The sequence below is a fragment of the Nannobrachium achirus genome, assembly GCF_963921795.1.
Source record: "Nannobrachium achirus genome assembly, chromosome: 19".
Lineage (NCBI taxonomy): Eukaryota > Metazoa > Chordata > Actinopteri > Myctophiformes > Myctophidae > Nannobrachium > Nannobrachium achirus.
The window spans coordinates 36,439,410-36,460,392 of NC_137826.1; the positions used below are offsets into that span (position 1 = coordinate 36,439,410).

Genomic DNA, 20,983 nt, shown 5'->3' on the forward strand with positions numbered 1-20,983 from the left:
AGAAATATAAAAATATGGAGTTCCAAAACTTCCAATTAGGCCCTACTCATTGGAAATACCGGGCTCCAGGCCAAGGAGTTTGTAGATTGTCTATTTTAGTTATCAAAAATAATAAAACATTAAATAAATAAATTGTGTATGCCTATATGGAACATATGTAAACGGACATGTAACATTGCTATTAAATATGAACACTTTGGATAGGTCATACTGCAGGCTAAAGATAACTTAAGTTTTTACATTGTAAAATGACAGTTTCCCCCCCAATGTGTTCAAAGGCATATCTGCTCTGTTTGTGTGAAGATAAAGTCTATGTACCAAGTCAACCAAGATCAGTACAGCTTTATGATGTCTTTAATACCATATTACACCTCAATACTTATATTATGCAACTGCTGTATTCAGCCAGCAGATATGGGAGTTTGGTTTTTTGTTCAGATTTTTTCTTAATAGGCCTACTAACTGTCTGTTCACAAATAACTTTGGGATGTTAGTAATCTGTGGGAAATCTCTCTCTCTCTCTCTCTCTCTCTCTCTCTCTCTCTCTCTCTCTCTCTCTCTACTGTGGGAAATATCTCTCTCTCTCTCTCTCTTTCTCTGTATGTCTGTCTGTCTGTCTGTCTGTCTGTCTGTCTGTCTGTCTGTCTGTCTGTCTGTCTGTCTGTCTGTCAGATATGTGAGTTTTTTTCTTTTCTTTTTTTACTGTTTTTGTTATAGGCGTCATGTTTACAAATGATTTTGGGGTGCTTTGTAATCTGTGGGAAATCTCTCTCTCTCTCTCTCTCTCTCTCTCTCTCTCTCCCCCCCCCCCCCATAGCCCCCTCCCCTCTCATTATATAACAGAGCCAGTGTGTGTATATCTTCCTCACTATAGCCCCGCCTCTACAGTCACTTCTCACAGCAAGATGGCGGCGTGCACAACGATGGGACGCAGCAGGAGCAACATCACAGCTCTTTCTGCTTTTATTCTGCTTCAGCTGCTCCTCGGCGGCTGTATGTCAGCTCCGACCGGTGACGGGACAGGTCTGTACCATTTATACACTGATAATACGGCACTGACACTTGTTTTTTTTGGCCGAAGTCGATTGCTATAGCTAGCTTTGGTAGACTACCTCACAACAGACAGACAAGAGACAACACACAACACAAAACAACGTTTAATATACCATTTCTAAACTGTAATTAACACATAGCTAGAATAGATCGTGAGTTATTATTAGAAAAACATATGCTTCATGATGGTGAAGTTGAATGACGACACAGTTCTCTCTCTCTCTCTCTCTCTCTCTCTCTCTCTCCCACATTTGAGACTCGGTGCCTAGGGGCGTCGTGTGTGTGTGTGTGTGTGTGTGTGTGTGTGCGTGCGCGCGTGCGTGCCCCCCAGATGTCCATGTCATATATCTGAGCTACTAATAATTACCCTGTCAAAGATAAGTAGGCTCGGCCCTCATTAAAAAGACCCTTTGAAGCTGACCTGTGGAGCAGTGGACCTCTGGAATACAGGAACTATGTTAGACCTGTTAGTTAGGGTGAGGGTCTTCCTGAATGAGTCTCTACTGAAACCTAACCTCGCCTCACCAGGCTTTCCTGAGAAACTGAAACCTATAAAGCACTGGCCTCGGGCCAGAGTCTGCTGCCCTGTTGGAGGAAATCCTAGATAAGTGGTTCTCAAAGTGGGGTCCAGGGGAACCCTCCCTCAGGCTTCACTGACGGATGGACTGGGGTTCCAAATGGTCCCTTTTACAGCCGGTCTGTAGCTCCTCCTGAGAGTGTACAAATGGAACCAAATGGACCCCGGCAGGCAGCTATGAGGTCCTTGTAATGAAAAGGTTTCCAGTTCTGAAAAGGTTTCCAGTTTCCAGTTTCCAGTTCTAGATTGTTGTTGAGCACTTTTGATTTTGATTGATTGATTGAATAGTGAATACTTTATTATTAGAAGTTCGCATAGGAAAAGCACAGCACAGTACAGTTCAGATACACGGTCAGCTAATAGGATTCTAAACCCAAGAAAGCACAATGGCTTGTTTACATTGGGGTCCTTTTGTAATCAATTTCATAGTCACTCATAGCACTCGTAGTACTCTATTCTACTTACAGTAGATGCTGCATTGTGTTACACAGACAGAACGACTTGTACTAAAGATAGACTAAGACAACCTCTGGATAACTTATCAAATTGCAACATGTCTGTCTCGGCTGGGATTGACTGAAAAGTTGGCCTCTCTCCTCTTCATAACAGTGATGCATACTTACTGTACCACTACCAGCATCACACTGGCCTCATTGTAAGTGGCTAGCATACGCTTGTGTAAATGGGAATAAATTATGTAAGTATACTGTTTAATAATACACTGAATACCAATCTATAATGAATGTGTTACAATTTAGGCATTTAGCAGACACTCTTAATCCAGAGCGATTTACAATAAGCAAGGCAATAAATACATCAATACATCAAATGCATAGGAAATAGTAATCTAAAAAAAACAACTATAGAAATAGCCTAGTAATCTAGTGTTATGCTGAACAATGTTGAAGTAGGCCTTCATTTGGCATTATTTTTGATCAAACATGTTGACTTGAGTTATATATCCTGTTTGACTTCAGTTATATCCTGATACGCATGCTGTCCTTTTTTATGTGTGGAAAAATAGCAGAACATCAAGTCATGTTGACGTTACAGCATGTCTGCAGCATTGGGACATGTTGGCCTCTTTTCCTGTTCACAACCAGGATGGTTACAGCACCAACACTGACCTCATTGTAGGTGGCGACTGGATAGCATAGCACTGGGTTTATATATCCAATACCACTAGATAGCATAGCACTGGGTTTATAATATCCAATACCACTAGATAGCATAGCACTGGGTTTATAATATCCAATACCACTAGATAGCATGATAGCACTGGGTTTATAATATCCAATACCACTAGATAGCATGATAGCACTGGGTTTATAATATCCAATACCACTAGATAGCATAGCACTGGGTTTATAATATCCAATACCACTAGATAGATAGCATAGCACTCGACTGGGTTTAGAATATCCAATACCAATCTGATCTGTCTCTAATGCTGAACAATGTTATGTAGACTAGCATTGTTTCCCAAACACTGGGTCGGGAGTCTAGAGCGGGTGGAGCAAAGATTTTCAGGAAGAAAATTCATCATTTTTCAAGAGAAATCCATTAAGCGTTGTAAGCTTGTAGATCTGCTATTTTCAGTAGTTTGGGTACCAGAGATCATTCTTTAGATTATCAGTAATGTTTTGTTATAGCCTTAATGTCTTTCTGTCTGTACCACATGTTGTTTACATTTGTTGGGTTAGATATCCTTTCCCATCAGAGAGACGTACTACAGTATGTGTGGAAAAATAGCAGAGAATCAGGTCATATTGCTGTGTCTTCTGACACACATGTCGCTATCTGATTTTGAGCCACTATGAAGTTCTTGGAAAATTCCCAATATCCAGTAGAACCTTTTTGAGTAACATCCTTTTCTTCTCAAATGACCGAAGTTGAGATAAATGGAAAAAGATAACATTAAAGTGTTACAGTGTGCTCGCTATCAGGTTTAGGGTCGGTAATGAAGCCCTGACGTACGGAACATGTTTCCCCTTTACATTCATTGTGTGCAAGCCACTGTAGACTTTGTTCTGTTTTTAGTTACACAGGGTGGGGTAGGTATAGCTGCATAGTTGTCACATAATCCATCATCTATAGGCACAACTTAAGTGACTCCCGACTAGTCTGATGGGTTTAACCACTTTTCAGCATTTTACCCCTATTTTGGGATTAGCCTCGTTCCCATCCTTACTCCTCTGCGAAGAGAAAAGCCTGGTCATGACCCAAAGCAGTGATAGAGGTGGGACTTCCGTCGTATGCATTTCCCCCGTAAACTATCTTTTTCAACCAATCACAACACTCGTTTCAGTCACAGAGAATGAATTTGTAAAGCGCCAACGTCATTTCCTTGAGCCGCACTTCTGCAAAATTCTGGTACTTCTGGCCTGGGCCACAGGGTAGTGGTCCAGGCACCTCGGCTGGTAATTCGACCTGACAGGCAGCATGTCACAGGTTCGAGTCCAGTTCCCGACGACCTTTGCTGCGTGTCACCCCCTCATCTCGCTCCCCATTTCCTACTGTATACTTATCAATAAAGGCAGAAAAAGACCCAAAAATATCTTAGAAAAAAAACCTCGTACTTCCGTTTATACACTCAACCGGCTAATTCTTGCCCAGTGTGTTCAAAAACCGCTCACAACACATCACTTCATAACTCATTGTGAGCTTGTAGATCTGCTATTTTCGCTATTTGTTAGACGACATAGTGTTAGGGCTTAAGTGGTGAAAGGAAATGGCATCAATACATAATTGACTATTCACAGCTGAGGCCTTATACCATTCATAAACAGACCATTTTCCTGTTAAAGACCTTATTTTTCGATTTTCACGTTTGTATTGAATTTTGTTCATGTCAATCTTTTCTCTTGGGCCTGTTTTTGTCTAGACTTTTCAAATCAATCCGTTCTTTAAAATAAAATAATAACGCAACTGACAAATATTAATATCTAGTGTGTTGGATTACGTTTCAGATCTCTACAAGTTGATCTTATTACCTCACTGAAAAAAATGCCAGACCATCTGGCATATGCATTATGTGCTATTAGAGCAAACATTACTAATGTTGCCCAGCTAAATACAGCAAAAGATGTACTGTTAGAACCAATGTTATTAATAATAGTAGCCTATACTGCGGAAGATGTAGGCTAACTATTGTCAAGGGGGAGATTATGTTTTTGTCCGTCTGTGTGTCCGCGACTAATCTCACAAACCACAGCACTGAATCGATCACATTTTTGTTCACGCAACTAGTAGGCTAAGGAAATAAATCCCAGAACATTTGACAAATACACAGAAAAATCCTCTAAGATTCGCCCTCTTGCAAATCCACCAACACCACCAATATGTCTCCTCAAATATGGATTTCCCCAATGACATCCTCAATATGATATACTTGGTGTACTTGGTGATACTTAGTGATACTTAGTGATATAGATATGTATTCATTATATACACTCATATCATGTATTGACCATATCTAATGCGTATTACATTATATATATACGTAGATCCACACATATAATGCATCGGCCATATCCAATGCGTATGACCTGGTTCTTACAAGCAGAATTTAACGGCATATCAACGCAGCTCACATTTGTGACCATTGCCGTCACAAAGGTCTCCTGTTTATCCTCAGTATTTATGCTGGCTGTGGCCCATCGGCATGAATAGCGTCTTTCTTCTCTCGAGGCGCTTCTTGCTCCGGACCTCAAATCCCATGAGTTTCTCCTCCCATCTTAGACCAAGCAACGCCTTCTAGCCCCAGAGCCGCAAAATAATGTTGACTCTTGTTTGGTTAAATGGTGTCATTTGTTCTGGATGCCTGGCTGAAAAGCATGGCTAAAAGGCACAAGATGAAGTCGAATACAAAGAAACAGCAATAATAATGGAGTGCGTTTCAACGCTGGGTGGGCAACATCTGTTGCATTGGGTCTTTACATCGTTAAGTTGTCCCATTTACAACACTGGCCTGTGGGAAATAGTTTTAAGTTGCAGGGAAACGACCAGGAGCTGAAAAGTACAACAAATGGTCTCGCAAAAAACGTTAACTCTGGCATCCTGGCGGTTTTGAAGGGGTTTTTATTAGGTTCTCTCGCCTGATATCGCAACCTGAAAATGTACTTTCTGTTCACTAAAGAAACAAGGAGGAGACTAGTAGAGGAGAGCAGTCTGCCTTAGCTTGGTTCTAGAGCAGTGGTAGGCAAGGCAACAGGCCGCCCTGAACTCGCCCACCAAATTATTTTCTGAAATAAACAATATCTGACTGACAGTAGGATAGGTAGGATATGGGCGGAAATGGCTTTGCATTGATGAAACCGAGAAGGCTGAATGCACAGTTTCTCTTCCCATTCTTCTCTGATTGTTCTGTTTTCACTGTCAACTTTAGGCCGGAAGGAAGAACTTCTCTCATGTTTAAAAATAAAACAATCCAAAAGTGTGGTTCACATGCTTTAAACAAAACCGTTTCTTTCCGTTTTCAGAAGAGACCTTGTACCATGAAAGAGCTCTTGTTTGAAAAGGAGTATGCGTGTGTCTCTCTCCAGATAAACATAAAATGTCTTAAGCCTATTACAAATGATTGGATTATCTAATATCTACACCTGTAACATTTCATTACCAGGCACTACACACTCAGTTATATTAGTAGTTATACCACCACCACACACACCTCTATTTACTTATTTATTAACTTTTTTAGCAATATAGTCATTGTACATTCCGTGAGGCCATTGATTGTTCTGGCCTGCCATCTAATAAGAGAGAAGGCAACGTTAAGACTGAGAAGAATTTTCCCAAGGCCAAACTTAGGCTGATGTAGGCTATTTATTTAGCTGTGAGGATGCATGCATTTCTCAATAGCATCACTCACTTTGGATGTTGGAAAAGAAGGCATCATTGTGTTAAGTTAGGAAGGATGGCAGCCTGTCTCCAATTGAAAGGGAACTAGGCTGCTAGACCTTTTTCTTTTTTAAATAAGTGTTGCTTAAACGTTGGTAAAATCATGTGCAATTCAAATATTTACCCAGTGTCCCATTAGGGCCTCTGCACAAGCATTTACACATTTGATGTGAGATAGTGTTTTGTGTGTACAGAAACATGGAAGACGTAACCTTTTGATTTCAATTGTATATTTTTAACAGAGGGCTTTGGAGATGAGGGAGCCAACCCCCCAGCTGTTGCCATGACAACTCAATCCAAAGAGCCAGCTGTGGCCCTCAGTGATGGAACGACAGTGGCCCTCAGTGATGGAACGACAGCCGAGGAGCCAGGTGCTGTTGGCGGAAGCCCTCCATCAGATGTGACCCTGCCGAAGGAGCCTGAATCACCGGGGCCTGATCCCGCAACTACAACAGACATCAAGGCTCAGACCACGGCCCTTGGTAAAGACCTGACAACAGTCATGGAGGAGTCGCCTGATGTTCAGTCTCCTGCTCAAGTACCTGAAGAAGCAGCTCCGGTATCTCAAGAACCACAAGGAGCTCCAGGAGATCTGGTGGACCAAAAAGATGTCGTTATTGCCGCGTCTGACGACGGACAACCGGAAACGCCTGACAGTCATAACACGCCGGCCCAAGACGGTCCAGGCGAGGCTAAAGACCACACACCAGAGGGGCCGGAAGAGGAAGCTGTTCAGTCCCCAGGTCTACCTGCATCTCCTGACGCTGATCCTCCTAAAGCGTCCACGGCAGCTCCCAAAGTCCTCGCCACTGCCAAGGCTCCCGAAGCGGTCGAGACGACCGAGACCGAGCCAGAGGAGATTCCGGACGTGTCCGACTCCAAGGTAACCGACGTCCAAGACCCGCCCACGGAGCAGGATGCCGACATCCCACAGGCCACGGCCGAGGAGCCGGAGCCAGAGCCCCGCTCCAACGACTACGACTACGACGACGATGACGACGAGCCGATCAACCGCGACGAGGATGCCGCGAACGAGGACGGTGATGACGAGTTTGATCCCAACGTGGACGGCATGGACCAGAGCAAAGACCTGGTGGCCATCAGCCAGCAGGACTCTGGGAGGATGGAGGTGACGCCCTACAAGGCCACCACTGTCTACAATACAGAGGACGAGGACTCGCACTTCTTTTTCCACCTGGTCATTCTGGCCTTCCTCGTGGCCATCGTCTACATCACCTACCACAACAAGAGGAAGGTGAGAGAGGGCGTGAAAACCCAGCACTTATACTTAACCAGCATAAATGATCTTAATAGTCCAGTGGTGACCGTGGTTTACAAACTTTGCATGCCCAAGGCACACCCATGGCAAGTCCAAAATCTCAAGGCATCCCTGTATTCGTAGTGAAAATAGCTGCTCTCCAAGCTCACAATGTGTCAAATCGCCATGTGAGCTCAAATAAATACAAATAGTTTCATATTAATACGCCGGGTAGAAAATGGTCAAAACCGGGACACATCGGTTGCATAACTGCCGATACCGACATCAACAAATTCAAATAATGGCCTATATATCGGTCAGATGTTCAGGCTCCAGTAGAGTTTTGTGCCTTTCAAGTCAGCAGCACAGACATTCTACCTACCTCTTCTAGAACTAGAAGCAGTGCTCTTCCGAGCACAGGTCTCCACCAGGCAAACTTTGGAAGCTAATATTAGCCAATCAGGATGGCATATGAAATATCAGACGGATCGGACTTGATCACATGACTATAGAGATACTGTGTACCGATTTGCGTGATTTTTGGATAAAATCTCAAGGAGTAATATCCAAAAATGTGTTTTACATAAGTCGGCCCAAAGGTGGCGCTATAAAAGGCTTATGTGAAAAATGCAGGGCAAAGGTTTATCCTTAGCTTCTAGGGAGTGTGCTTGCAAAGTTTGAAACTGATCGGTGGAGTTATAGGTAAAACCACAAATCGGCCTGTTATAGCGCGGCATTTTAAAAAGGCGGCATTTCTTCCTCGGCCTAGTGGGAACGTGTGTGCGCGATTTCATGATAATCGCACTTTGCGTTTGTGATTTGAGGCATTTTGTTCCAAACGGCTCGATCCTACAAACTTTGGAAGCCAATCTTAGCCAATCAGGATGGAATATGCAAAATCGGACAGATCCGTGTCGATCACATGACTGTCGAGATACTGCCTACCGATTTGTATGATTTTTGGACAAAATCTGTAAGAGTAGTGCACAGAAATGTGTTTTGCGAACATCGGCCACTAGGTGGCGCTAGAAAAGGCCCATTTAAAAAATTTAGGGCAGAGGTTCTAGATTGGCATCCAGGGAATGTGTGTGCTCACTTTGGCAGCGATCGGGCCAACGGCGACTGAGATTAGGCGCTCACAAACTGCGAGGACGGACGGACGGACGGACGGACGGACGGACGGACGGGAAAACATACTCTCCCTCAGCCTTCGGCTGGTGGAGACAATAAGCAGCTGACTGAGGTCCATCTAACTCACTAGTTTGTGCCTGGGACACAAACTAGTGAACATAGCAAATCTACAAGCCCATAAGGCGTTGCGAGCTTGCAGATCTGCTATTTTTACTAGTTCTTATACATTTGTTTTCTATTTTTTCCTTTTAAAAATAATTACAAAATGTTGGAAACAAAAAATAAAGGGATATTCATTCACGGCCCATGAAAATGGATCCGCGACCCACAAATGGGTCCCGAGTCCCGACCCACTGTTTGGGAAACAGTGATCCAACTCATTTTCATTTCTTCTCTCTTTGTGTCCCCCACCCCTACCCTCTCCTCTTCCTCTGCGCTCCAGATCTTCCTCCTGGCCCAGAGCCGTCGCTGGAGGGACAGTCTGTGCTCTCGTAACAACGTGGAGTACCACCGTCTGGACCAGAATGTAGCCGAGGCCATGCCCTCCCTCAAGATGACACGGGACTACATTTTTTGATTCACGGCGAGGAAACGTTAAAGACTGAACAAAGCCAGTTAGCCTATATTATGCTACGTTGCACGACAGCGCCGTGCACCGCAAATAGCAGCCTGTACAAGCTTACAGCGCAATGCATCGGCGATGCGGTGTGAGCTCGTAGTTAAGCTATTTTTGTCGCTCGCCGCTGTCGTACGATCAAGTATGAAGTGGGCTTTAGCCTTCCGGCCTGGCTGGACGGACGTATTGTTCTATGCTTTAGCCCTATAAAGCTCAATTGGCACTTTGTTCTGATTTCGAGACAAACCCTGAGAACCGGGGAAGGTTTATTAAGGATTTTGTGTTGAATGGCACCATTTTGTTTTTAAACCCTGTTTGTTTGTCTGTTTATTGGTATTTGTTAAAGAGTTCTAACATTATTTGATACCCATTGATCGGACAAAAGTATCTAAATTAATGACTTTATTTTTCGATTTTGATATGATTGCTTTTGAGGGGATTTATATTTGTCTTAATGGGAAGAGTGTTTCAGCCTTACGGTTCTTCTTCATGTCTGTTTCTTTGCACATTTTATCTTACGTTCAAATAGAGTAGCTATGAATATGTGTGAATATAACCTTTTAGATAATATAATATTAATAATATAATGTTTAATACATGTTTTTGTTTTTATTTATCCCAAGACAGTTCTCTGTGTAACTGTTATCCATTAATCAACTCACAAACTATTTAATTCACAGTCAATGTGACGTAACAGGGCATGATGCACACTTTGGCACAGCAAATTCATCAAAGCAGCAATACAGAAATATCTAACACAATACATAAACATTACAAAAGGTATTCAACCCTCCTGACTTTTAGTTGTGCTAAAACATATATCTTGTACTATAAAAGGCCTTGGTAAGGCCAAATTACTTCCAAATGCTTCAGGTGCTGATGAATGCGTGACATTTCTCATTGTTGGTCTCACCAGGTGAAGAAGAATAGTGGAGCAACATAAGTGAAACGGCATTGACAGCCCCTTTCTAAAAGATAAAAATGGGTTAATGGAAGTATTTTACTGATGTTTGAGCAACTGAACAAATTAATAAATAGGAATGTAGATACTTTTATCAGATGACATTCCATAATTCAGCTGAATATACAGTCCTGTGATTTCTTTTTCACTTTGTAAAAGTGCATGAAATCAAATGGTAAATGGTGTGGTTTGAAAGCATTGATTGCGACCGTTAGATAAATTGGGTCTGTCAGTCAGTCCGTCTGTCTGTCACGTCACACTTTTGGCCCTACTCTTATCTCCGGCACTGTTGCCCCTATCCATGCCAAACCTTGCACACACACTCCTTGGCTGGCAAACCACAACCTCTGCCCCTGATTTCTCACATGCCCCTCTTCTAGCGCCACCATGAGGTTGCTTTTTGCAGTGTGTATACATGCGACCGCTTATCTCCCGATTAGGGAGTCTTACTGGTTGAAATTCCTCTGTTGAAGGGATGAGTTGTTTGCTTAAGATATTTAGGTGGATACCTATTTTGACAAGATTAGGATTGCTAACAACATTTTGGGGAAGTTCTGCTTGCCATCTCCCCCGATATCACCTTGATTTAATAAGAAGTGACCTCTACTACTAATTTAACTGTCCAGATTGTTGCTATGCACAAATTCCAAGGCTGGCCCTCTTTGTTTATGACTTCGATGAAGTCTCTGTCATATAATTGCAGTCTTCATGCTGATAAATGAGTTCCCTCACTCTCTCAGAAGTTTTTGGGTTGTCATTCAGGTACCTCCAACACAGTAAAATTACGGGTCAATTTTTACATTTTCAGAGTTATATTATTAACCCTTTGGACTTGACTGTATTATGTATGGAACAGACTCTTAGTTGGTGCACTGTGTGTGCACGTTCATTTGAGCACCCCTTATACAGTATCAGTGGTTCTCAAACATTTTCAGGACCCCCCAAATTGATATGTATTTGGCCCCAGATCCCCATTTGAAAAGATTTTGTGCCAGGGGCCCTATTCTGTAATGATTCACAACGCGGTGCTGCGTTGTGAGCTTATGTGTTCAACCGGTACCACCCCTTCCTCCCTCCCTCCCAAGCTCCAAGGACTCCTGGGTGTCTTCGGAACCCACGTTGAGAACTACTGCCTTATAATCTGACCTAATGTGCATGTCATTTGTCACTCTAGTGAACTCATTCCTATCTGGGGAAGAGTGTGTCACCTCACCGCCAGTGTGTCACAAGGCTTCATTTGAAACGGATCAAAATGTAAAATCTGTGACATGCATCTCCACTTTCATCTACCAAACTCATTCAGAACGCTGCCAATTATTTATATTAATGCTGTTCATGCACAAGGAAAGCAGTGTCTTTGAACATTTGAACTTCATGTCAGGAGTGGCATGGTGTCATACAGCAACACTAGCTGTGTAGCGGGGGAGAAGGGATGATGGTGTTTGGACTGGACACTGCTTTTGCAATCAAATGTAGAATTACAATCTCTTTTTCATTTTTTATTTTGGTCAATAAAGCACAATTGTGTATGGATCTGTCAAATGTTCTGTCTCATTTCATGTCTGATGCGTTCATGTTCATCCACTGTAAAACACATATTGCCCTTATCTGAAAGGTTGAGTTAAGGAGTTGTTCCTAATGTTATTTAAAGCTGCAATTCAGAACTTAATGGATATAATGCTATTTTAATCAGTTTGTAGATGTTTTAATCAATTTAAGTGCAGTGGTCAGAGGTGGATTCCCAATTAAGAAATTATAGAAATTAGTGTCAGGTAGGACAACTATTGGTTGAAATGTACCACTGCCTCAAGCTTATAAGTGCCAAGCACATGCGCACACACGCGTGCACGCACGCACACATGCGCACGCGCACACACACACACACACACACACACACACACACACACACACACGCACGCGCGCGCGTGCCCTCTGGCACGTGTGAACAGTGGGTGAGTGCACCAGTAGACAGTTATATGCATCTTGATATTTTCGGCCAGTCTGTAGTGTACCAATGAAAGGTTCAAAGTCATTGGGCGGAGTTTAAAAAGATGAGGGTTATAAGGAAGAAGGTAGTCAAAAGTGCTGGTATGTTTTTATGGACATTTTGTAAAAGCATATGTCTGTCTCTGTGATGCTTTGCACGATCAAATCCATTCAAAGCCACCCTGGGGTTGTTTAGAAAGACCAAAGTGGAGGCCTTAATAATCATCATCATAAAGCCATTTTCTAAACAGTGTTCCAAAGTGCTCAGCTTCCCGGGGCTACCACCTCTAAGCAAATAATCTCTTCCCTCTCCCCAAAATAACGCCATCTGTAATCTCACCACCAAGTGGCACACACATTTGTATGCGATCATAGGATACATTTGTGCCATATTGTGCAGGTTGGGGCATCACCGTTATCCATTTAGGCACAGATGTAGGCAGTTATTTATCCACTAGATGGCAGCAAACACGCACAAATAGATTGCATTTCAAACCAGCGGTGCAGGTTGCAGTTTAGCCTACATGTTAACTCTGCTATCTGTGAGCTCTTTGTTTACTGTTGATTTGACTCGATGGAACGTGTCTTTAGAAGTTTTGATTAACATTATTGACTGTTCAATTAAGACAGACACGCTACAGCAGTGAATGAGTTGAAGAGGCGTCCTTCACTATGCAAAGGTAGGCCTACGTTTCAAAATGTTTGGTTTTAAATATAAGCCTATTGCTTATTTGCTTCTATCAGTGTGTGTGTGTCACACAATACCATAGATTGTAGCTAATATTATTTGCTGTGTGTGTGTGTGTGTGTGTGTGTGTGTGTGTGTGTGTGTGTGTGTGTGTGTGTGTGTGTGTGTGTGTGTGTGTGTGTGTGTGTGTGTGTGTGTGTGTGTGTGTGTGTGTGTGTGTGTGTGTGTGTGTGTGTGTGTGTGTGTGTGTGTGTGTGTGTGTGTGTGTGTGTGTGAGGCCATGTCTGTTGTGTGCTTGTTGCCCGTATTGCCCCTCAGTTTGTTCTTGGGCCCCTAAGGCCGCAGTGGCCTTAACCCATTGATTGATTGAAGACTTTATTAGAAGTTTGCATAGGAAAAGGTACAGTTTCATGACGGTACAGTTCACTGGTACAAGGTCTACTAAAAGGAGATCCATGAAAAGACTAAGCTTATTTCCACTGGAAACCATTGAAGTATCTCATATAACATTGAATGACAGACAAATAGAACACAGTACTATGCAGTAGATATGTAAAGAAAAACAAAATAGAAGACAGTAAGTCAAAACAAACAGTATATACAAAGAAGGGGCAGGGGAGGGTAGGGTTGGGCTAGATTCTTTTTTACCAGTTGCGAACGGCTGCTGCCTGTAAGTGGTTTTTCAGGGCAATTTTAAAGGATGCTAGTGATCCACACTCCTTTGTGGCCTTCGGTAAGGCTTTCCACATTTTGGTGGTATAGCAGAAAAAAGAGTTTGACCCTTTGTTGGTTTTGACTCTGGGTTGAAAGTGATCTGTGGCGCTGCCTCTGGTGTTGTAATTATGGACATCCTTAATGTTTATAAAGTATTTTGACAGGTACTTGGGTATCATAGTGGTGTAGTGTATCTTGTACACCAGGCCCATTGCAAGTTGCTGTACTCTGTCAACTACTCTGAGCCACCCCACTCTTAACTGGTGAGTAGCGGTGAGGTGAGTCTGATAGGGAAGTCTAAGCAGGACCCTAATTAGTTTATTTTGGGCTGTTTGTAGTTTAGTTTTCAGGGCTTGTGGGGCGTCACAATACCATACGTGGACTCCGTAGTCAAAGAGGGGCTGGATTATTGCACCAGCTATGGTCTTCAGTGTGTTGGAATTGACCATCGGGGCGATCCTCTGTAGGAAACGAGTTCGTTGGTTGATTTTATTTATTACTTTAGAAGTCATCTTTTCACTGGAAAGATTAGCTTCAAGGATACATCCTAAGTAAGAGATTTCGTTTTTTCGTGTTATGACCTTGTCACCCACTTTGATTGTAAAGTTATCAACTTTTTTGAGGTTATGATTTGATCCAAAGAGGATGGACTCTGTTTTACCCAGGTGAATTGATAATTTGTTGTCGTTAAGCCATGTGCAGATCTTACTTAGTTCAGAGTTAAGTGTCTTCTCAACCTGCAAGTGGTCCTTGCCCGAGACTAGGAGAGCCGAGTCATCCGCGAACAGGAACAGGTTGCAGTCACAAGCAGATGCCATGTCGTTCACGTATATTAGGAACAACAGAGGTCCCAGTATGCTACCTTGAGGAACACCACAGTTTACCGGGAGGGGGGGGGACAGGGTACCGTTAATCTCCACCACCTGTTCCCTCCCCACCAGGTAAGACTGCATCCACCTCACTGCTGCGCTGTCAAGACCGATGGCTTTTAGTTTCTCAATCAGAATAGAATGATTTACGGTGTCAAATGCCTTCTGGAGGTCCATCATGACCATGCCGCTATATTTGCCGTCATCCGCTTCGCGTTTGATTTGGTCAGTCAAATAGAGAAGGCATGTGTCAGTGGAATGAGATTTTCTGAATCCAGATTGGAACTCGTAAATCAGATTATTCTCATCGAGATATCTTGCTATCTGTTCGTAGACTATTTTCTCCATGACTTTGGATATGGAGCTAAGAATGGAAACGGGACGGTAGTTTCCAGGGTCTAGTTTGCTACCTTTTTTATGCAGGGGGGTTACTTTTGCTAGTTTGAAGTCCTGTGGGACATGACCCTGTTCGATGGAAAGGTTAATTATGTGGGTAATTATTGGAGCAATGGTGGCGGCTGAATCTCTGAGAAATCTAGCTGGAATTTTATCAAGGCCAGTGGCCTTGTGTTGAGGTAGGGCACTCAGTTTTTTAAACACTTCATCAGTTGTCACTGTGGCAAGTTTAAAACGGTCTTTTCTGACGCCCAGTTTATTGTAGAATTTCTTAACAAATTTTACACCATACCGCCCAGATGGGGCGACCAGTTTTTCAACCAGCGAACGGGCCACGGTGGTAAAGGTTTCGTTAAGATGGGTAGCCACTTCACATTTGTCAGAAATGAGAGCGGTGTCCGTTTTGATGTTTATGCTGTGGCCTATGGTTTTAGGTTTTAAGCCTAATGTGTTGTTAAGCAACTTCCATAGGTCTCGTGGTTTGTTTTTGAATTCGTCGATTTTTTCATCAATGTAGTTTTTTTGGGCGGCTCTAATATAGGCAGTTGTCTGGTTTCTAAGCTTCTTGCACTGAGCAGTAAGATGCTTGATTTGGATATTGAGGTCAGGGTTGAATTTTTTTTTTAAGTTTTTTGCAGCACTTACGTTTTTCATCGTACTTTTTGTCTCTGAGTTTAGCTGATTCAGCAATATCTGAGTTATACCATGGCTCTTGGCGGGCTTTAACCCTGGTGGTATTCAAGGGGGCCACGATGTCTAGAGCATCGGTCAATTTGGTTTTAAAACCACACCATGCTCCTTCGACATTTGTACACTGCAGTTCAGAGGAAAAGTCTGTATTCGCTAGAGTGTTATTTAAAGCCTCACTGGAGTAGTTTTTGAGGCTTCTAGCTACAACTGTTTTGTGGCCACTAGCCTTGGGTTTGTGTATTTTACGCGTACAGTAGATCATGTAATGATCACTAAGACCGCATACAATAGCCCCGCTAGCGGTGACTTTTGATTTGTCTGTGGTTACGATGAGATCTATGAGGGTTTGGGAGTGCTCCGTCACCCTAGTGGGCACAGTAACAAGCTGAGTGAGGCCATATTGATTACATAACCCATTAAAGGACTTGAACAGGGGTGCTTCTTTACGTAAAGCATCACAATTAAAGTCGCCCAGAGCGTAGTACTCAATACCGTCCACCTTAGCTAAGCTCTCATCAAACAGCTCAAAGAAATCATTCTGGTCAGGGGGTCTATAGACAGCACATATTAGTATATTTTTAGCATGTTCAAAAATTATCTCGACCCATACAGTTTCAAGAGAGCTGTGGTGTAGGTCTGGGCGAATGATAAAATTTAAATCATTGTGAATATACATGCAAACACCACCTCCTTTCCTGTTCCTATCATTCCTAATGACAGTGTAATTGGCTATTTCAATTCTAGCATCTGAGAATGAGTCATCGAGTTTAGTTTCTGAGAAGGTTAAAATTTGGACCTTACCATCAAAAAACATAGCTTTGATTTGTTCCAGTTTGGGTTCCAAACTGTTGACGTTGAGATGGATCATTTTCAGTCCTCTTTTTACAAATGTTTCTTTCATTTAGGCCTAACCTATAGAATAGGGCTAAATCAGAAATTAGCCTACAAAACAAATGTGTTGCTACATACTGTACATGTACTGTAAGCCCCTCCCAAACAGCAAAATGTGTTCCCGGCCTGATGCCCCAGCTGACTGTAACACTTTCCCCTCTCTCTTTCTTGTCAACATGTAGACACCAGGGTCTATTTCTTTCTTGTCATGTAGTCACCAGTGTCCTTTGTTGACAATTCTGAACCCTAAAAGATTGTTTAGAGACGTAGTCCCCATCTTTAAACCAATGCAGTAAGTTTGATTGGTGCAGTGCTGAGCATGGATCAGAAACATGCAGGCAGCAAGCACGAAGGAGCCCCTCAAAAAGACCACCCCAAAGCGTGCTACGTGTGCACAGAAGTACCCTTTGTGAGGTTTGAGCACCTGCCCCCTCAGTGCTCTCTGCACGGCCCTGCTGTGTAGCACATATGGTTGGAGGTGGTTGGAGACATGTAGACCCTGCCTGGTGTCAGGTAGGACAGTGGTTCTCAACTTTTTCAGGCCGTGACCCCCAAAATAATCATATTTTAACTGTGGACAACCCCACCTTGACAAGCACAAAGAGTTGAGGCATTACATTTTGTATAACACGGTTCTGTTACGAAAATTGCAAGGCGTTGTGAGCATGTAGATCTGCTATTTTCACAATTCCTGCCTCAAATATTTGACCATTTGGCCAATGTTTAATATGTAATTTTAGAGGTATTAAAAAGTACTTGCATTTTCACTTTAGAAATGTGCAGATACCCTCTATATACACTTAAACTTTATGTGGGTTTGTTTACTTTTGAGGGAGAAAACAATGTTGCATATTAAGCTAATCATCTGGGGACACCCCAACATAATTTGGGGACCCCCCTGGGGGTCCTGACCCACAGGTTGAGAACCACTGAGGTAGGACACCTACTGGGTGACAAGTAGCCCTGCCTGATGCTCATGAGAACAATATCTCCTCAGACAAAGCTCTTCTCAGACCAAGTGGGGGTTCCTACGCTTTTCACTTTTGTCTTGGAAATGTACTTGAGTAAAAGTAACACATATATAAAAATAAAAATAAATCTAAGTACAGAAGATACTCAAAATCTGTTCTCAGTACTGAAGTAAATTTACTCTGTTTTTGTCCACCGCTGCTTTTAGCAGTAGATACTGTGCAGGAGACCCGGTTTCAAATCCTTGGAATAGGACATAAAACGTATGGATGGCAAATTTAAAATTGATTGAGAAGTTAAATTACCCCTTTGCTTCTTTGATCACACAACACATCAAACACGTTCCACCTAAAAGGGCAAATCATTGCAACAGGACAGGACCCCAACCCACCATCATTTCACCTCAAACAGACAACAAATTGATTTGAAGAAGGCAAGGACAGTGCAGATTCTGTCGAATGATGCTTCAACAGTTTTGCCTTTTGTTATAATTTCTCTATTTTCAGCAGTGGGGGTGGATTAGGTTGACCGGACGTACCAGCGGGTGGCCACTCACCACAGCCATGTCAATATATATTGAACGTGCAGCGACCTGGGTGGTGATCCTTGGCAGATAAAACAGCTGGGTTATGGCCAGGGCTTATCAAAGCTCACCTCGCAGTCTCTCCACAGCCATCCAGATCCAATGCGGCCTGGCTTATTAGCTGGCTCCTGAATGGGAGAGGTCAAAGAGACGTCTCCCGTTGACACACGCATCCATATCACGTTCCCACTTGAAAACAGGCCTGCTGCAGACGGCTAAAGTTGTTCACCTTCCACTTGGTTTTCTGGAACTTAATCTCGTTGGTACGATATACCACCCACAAGGCGTCAAGTAGCAGGAACGAAGGTGGGTTGGGGGTCAATGGTATTCAGTCAATTCAGGAATATTTTCTGCAACTTTTCGTCTTGCTCTTTTGCCACAAAAACTTTCTGTGACAAAAATATATATTAGAGGTTAAAGGCTCAATCGTTGCGTGAACTGAGTGCAACCGCTGTCTCCTGAGGAGAGTTCACGTTGCTCGTCGGTGGCCACAGTACAGTAGTTCAGCTTCTTTTAACTACTTGAGTGCATGGACACCTTTTTAAGAATCTTTTGGCCTTTTGCCTTTATTGATAGGACACTAGGTAGACAGGAACCACGAGAGATGCGGAGTGACATGCAGCAAAGGCCGTCGGGTCGGGACTGGGGACGCTGTCAGGCATCAGAGCCTATGTGGTATTCGCCTGGATCGCTAGGCCAGCGGGCGCCCCCAAGTGCATGGACACTGGTAGAGGCTGGTAGAGGTTTGGGTTGTGTACTTACTTACCTTGGCATGATGTAACTCTGATGGAGCAACATTGTTGTTCCGTTTATTAGGCACTGTGAATTATCCATTTCTAATCAATGGAGCAACTATTTTTGATATCTTGCCCACCTTTGGAGTTGCATCATGGCAAGGTAACTATACAACCCAAACCTCTACCAAAGGTTCCTTGCACTTTAAACCCTGTGTACTTCATTGGCCGCAGTCCCCCAGGATATTTGGCCCCCTCCTTTCTTCCCTTACTCCAAACCGATTCACCGAAAATAGCCCACCCACAAGTTCACAACGCATCTCTTTGCGAGCTACCGTTATAGTGCAAATCAGAACAGAAAGCAAAACATAAAAGAGACTCTCCCTCGGCCCTCAGTACAAACTGATAGCTGCCTTTGAGCAAGGCACTGTGTATTCAATTCATGACCCTCTGCATGGATGGTGAATTTCCCCATCCTCTTATGTGTGAGACAGTAGCTTCCCGGCCTGTGTGTTGCTGGTGCAGGGTTCGCATGGTCAGGGGTGTCACACCAAATTCTGGGCCCTGGGTACAAGGATTCACTGCGGGCCCCCCATGAATGTTCTACATAGGGGGAGGGGGTTTAACCCATTTAGACTGGGAACGCATTATTTCGCACCATTTTGTGCTTTAAGCTCACAGCGGCGAGCTTGTAGATCTGCTTTTTTTGAAAAATCGTGAACATTTGTCCAAGTCTTTAAATATTTATAAATGTTTCCCATCTCAAAATATTTAGTCCCAGGGACCCCCCATAAGCAAAATTTGAGTTAACAAATTTGCGCTTAAAAAATACATATATTCATAGATTTGCACACATTTTCACGACTTCAAAAATAGCAGATCCACAAGCTCGCAGTGCGGCACTCAATCTGCTATTTTTCAATAGCTAAATTATAAAATAATTAAGGCCCCTCCACCTTGGGCCCTAGTAAATCAGTCCCAATCCCCCCCCACCTTGTGACGCCCCTGTTCGCATGGTGCAGCTTTATCGACACAGCTTCCCTCGTTTTCTCTGTTGCCGATCATACCCCTTTACTGGCGCCACTGTGTACAGTCCAATTAGGCTTCAGCGGAGCTGGCAGTGTCGTCTATTTTAAGGCGACAGCGCGGCCTCACTTGAGAGCCTCTAAGAACCTGTCACATCACAACTACCTGCGCTCTCTGAAATTTCACTCCATGTCTGTCTCTCCTCTTGCTGTGTCTTGTTCTGTTTTTCTTCTTTCTGTCTGTGACTCTCTCTCCTCCTCTCTCTCGCTCTCATTCTCTCTCTCTCTCTCTTCCTCCCGGCATTAACAATTACCTTCAAATGACTGGCCTAGTAATAAAACAATAAAGATAATCTAATTCTCAAACATGGTTTGAGAAGCAAGAGTACTTAATCTTGTTGTGTTAACCTCAAACTTGCTCTGAAGCTTTTTTTTCTTCTTTTTTTACATAGATCTGTTGCCATCATGTCTGATGTGTCAATGTGTCTTATCTCGTAGGAAAGACATTGTCAAAGTCTCCAAAAAAGCTTTACTCTCATCTTCTCCTCCTGCTCAGGACATTGTCTGAGTTTTCATGTGTCTATTTGATATGCTCTCTGTGTATCTCTCTCTCTCTGTGAATCATTCAACCTGCCAAAATGGGTTCTAAAATCACAGTTTTTTAATGTGCCTGTCTGGCTGTCTCCTTGAATCTGTCTGCAAACTTCTGTTTATTGTCACACAAGTTTACGCCCGCTATAAAAGAGTGGGTGACATTTCTTTGTGCAAGCGTCACACAAATTGCATTTGCAGAATAATTAGAGAAGTGATTAGTGAAAGTAAAATTGTCTCTTGTCCAAACAAGAAATAACATGATTAACTAACAAATATGCATAAGATGTATCAAATGTGAAGTATCTACAAAGCATATAAAGGGAGTGAGTACCAGAATGAAGTCAGCGTC

General features: G+C 43.0%; 1 protein-coding gene across 1 annotated transcript; it reads left to right on the forward strand.

Moving 5' to 3' along the window:
- The first annotated feature begins 891 nt into the window (after nt 1–891).
- On the forward strand, nt 892–12,031 carry cUnh5orf15 (chromosome Un C5orf15 homolog). Its single transcript, XM_080749034.1, has 3 exons — nt 892–1,023; nt 6,772–7,784; nt 9,361–12,031. The coding sequence occupies exons 1-3, from the start codon at nt 906–908 to the stop codon at nt 9,493–9,495; spliced, it is 1,266 nt and encodes a 421-aa protein (XP_080605160.1). The 5' UTR covers nt 892–905; the 3' UTR covers nt 9,496–12,031.
- The last annotated feature ends 8,952 nt before the right edge of the window (nt 12,032–20,983 follow it).

Bases quoted from the DNA above. Each gene is read 5' to 3' on its own strand.
- cUnh5orf15 (XM_080749034.1), top strand. From the start codon at position 906: ATGGCGGCGTGCACAACGATGGGACGCAGCAGGAGCAACATCACAGCT. The intron at 1,024-6,771 runs GTCTGTACCATT...TATTTTTAACAG, and splicing joins TCCGACCGGTGACGGGACAG to AGGGCTTTGGAGATGAGGGA. The intron at 7,785-9,360 runs GTGAGAGAGGGC...TCTGCGCTCCAG, and splicing joins CCTACCACAACAAGAGGAAG to ATCTTCCTCCTGGCCCAGAG.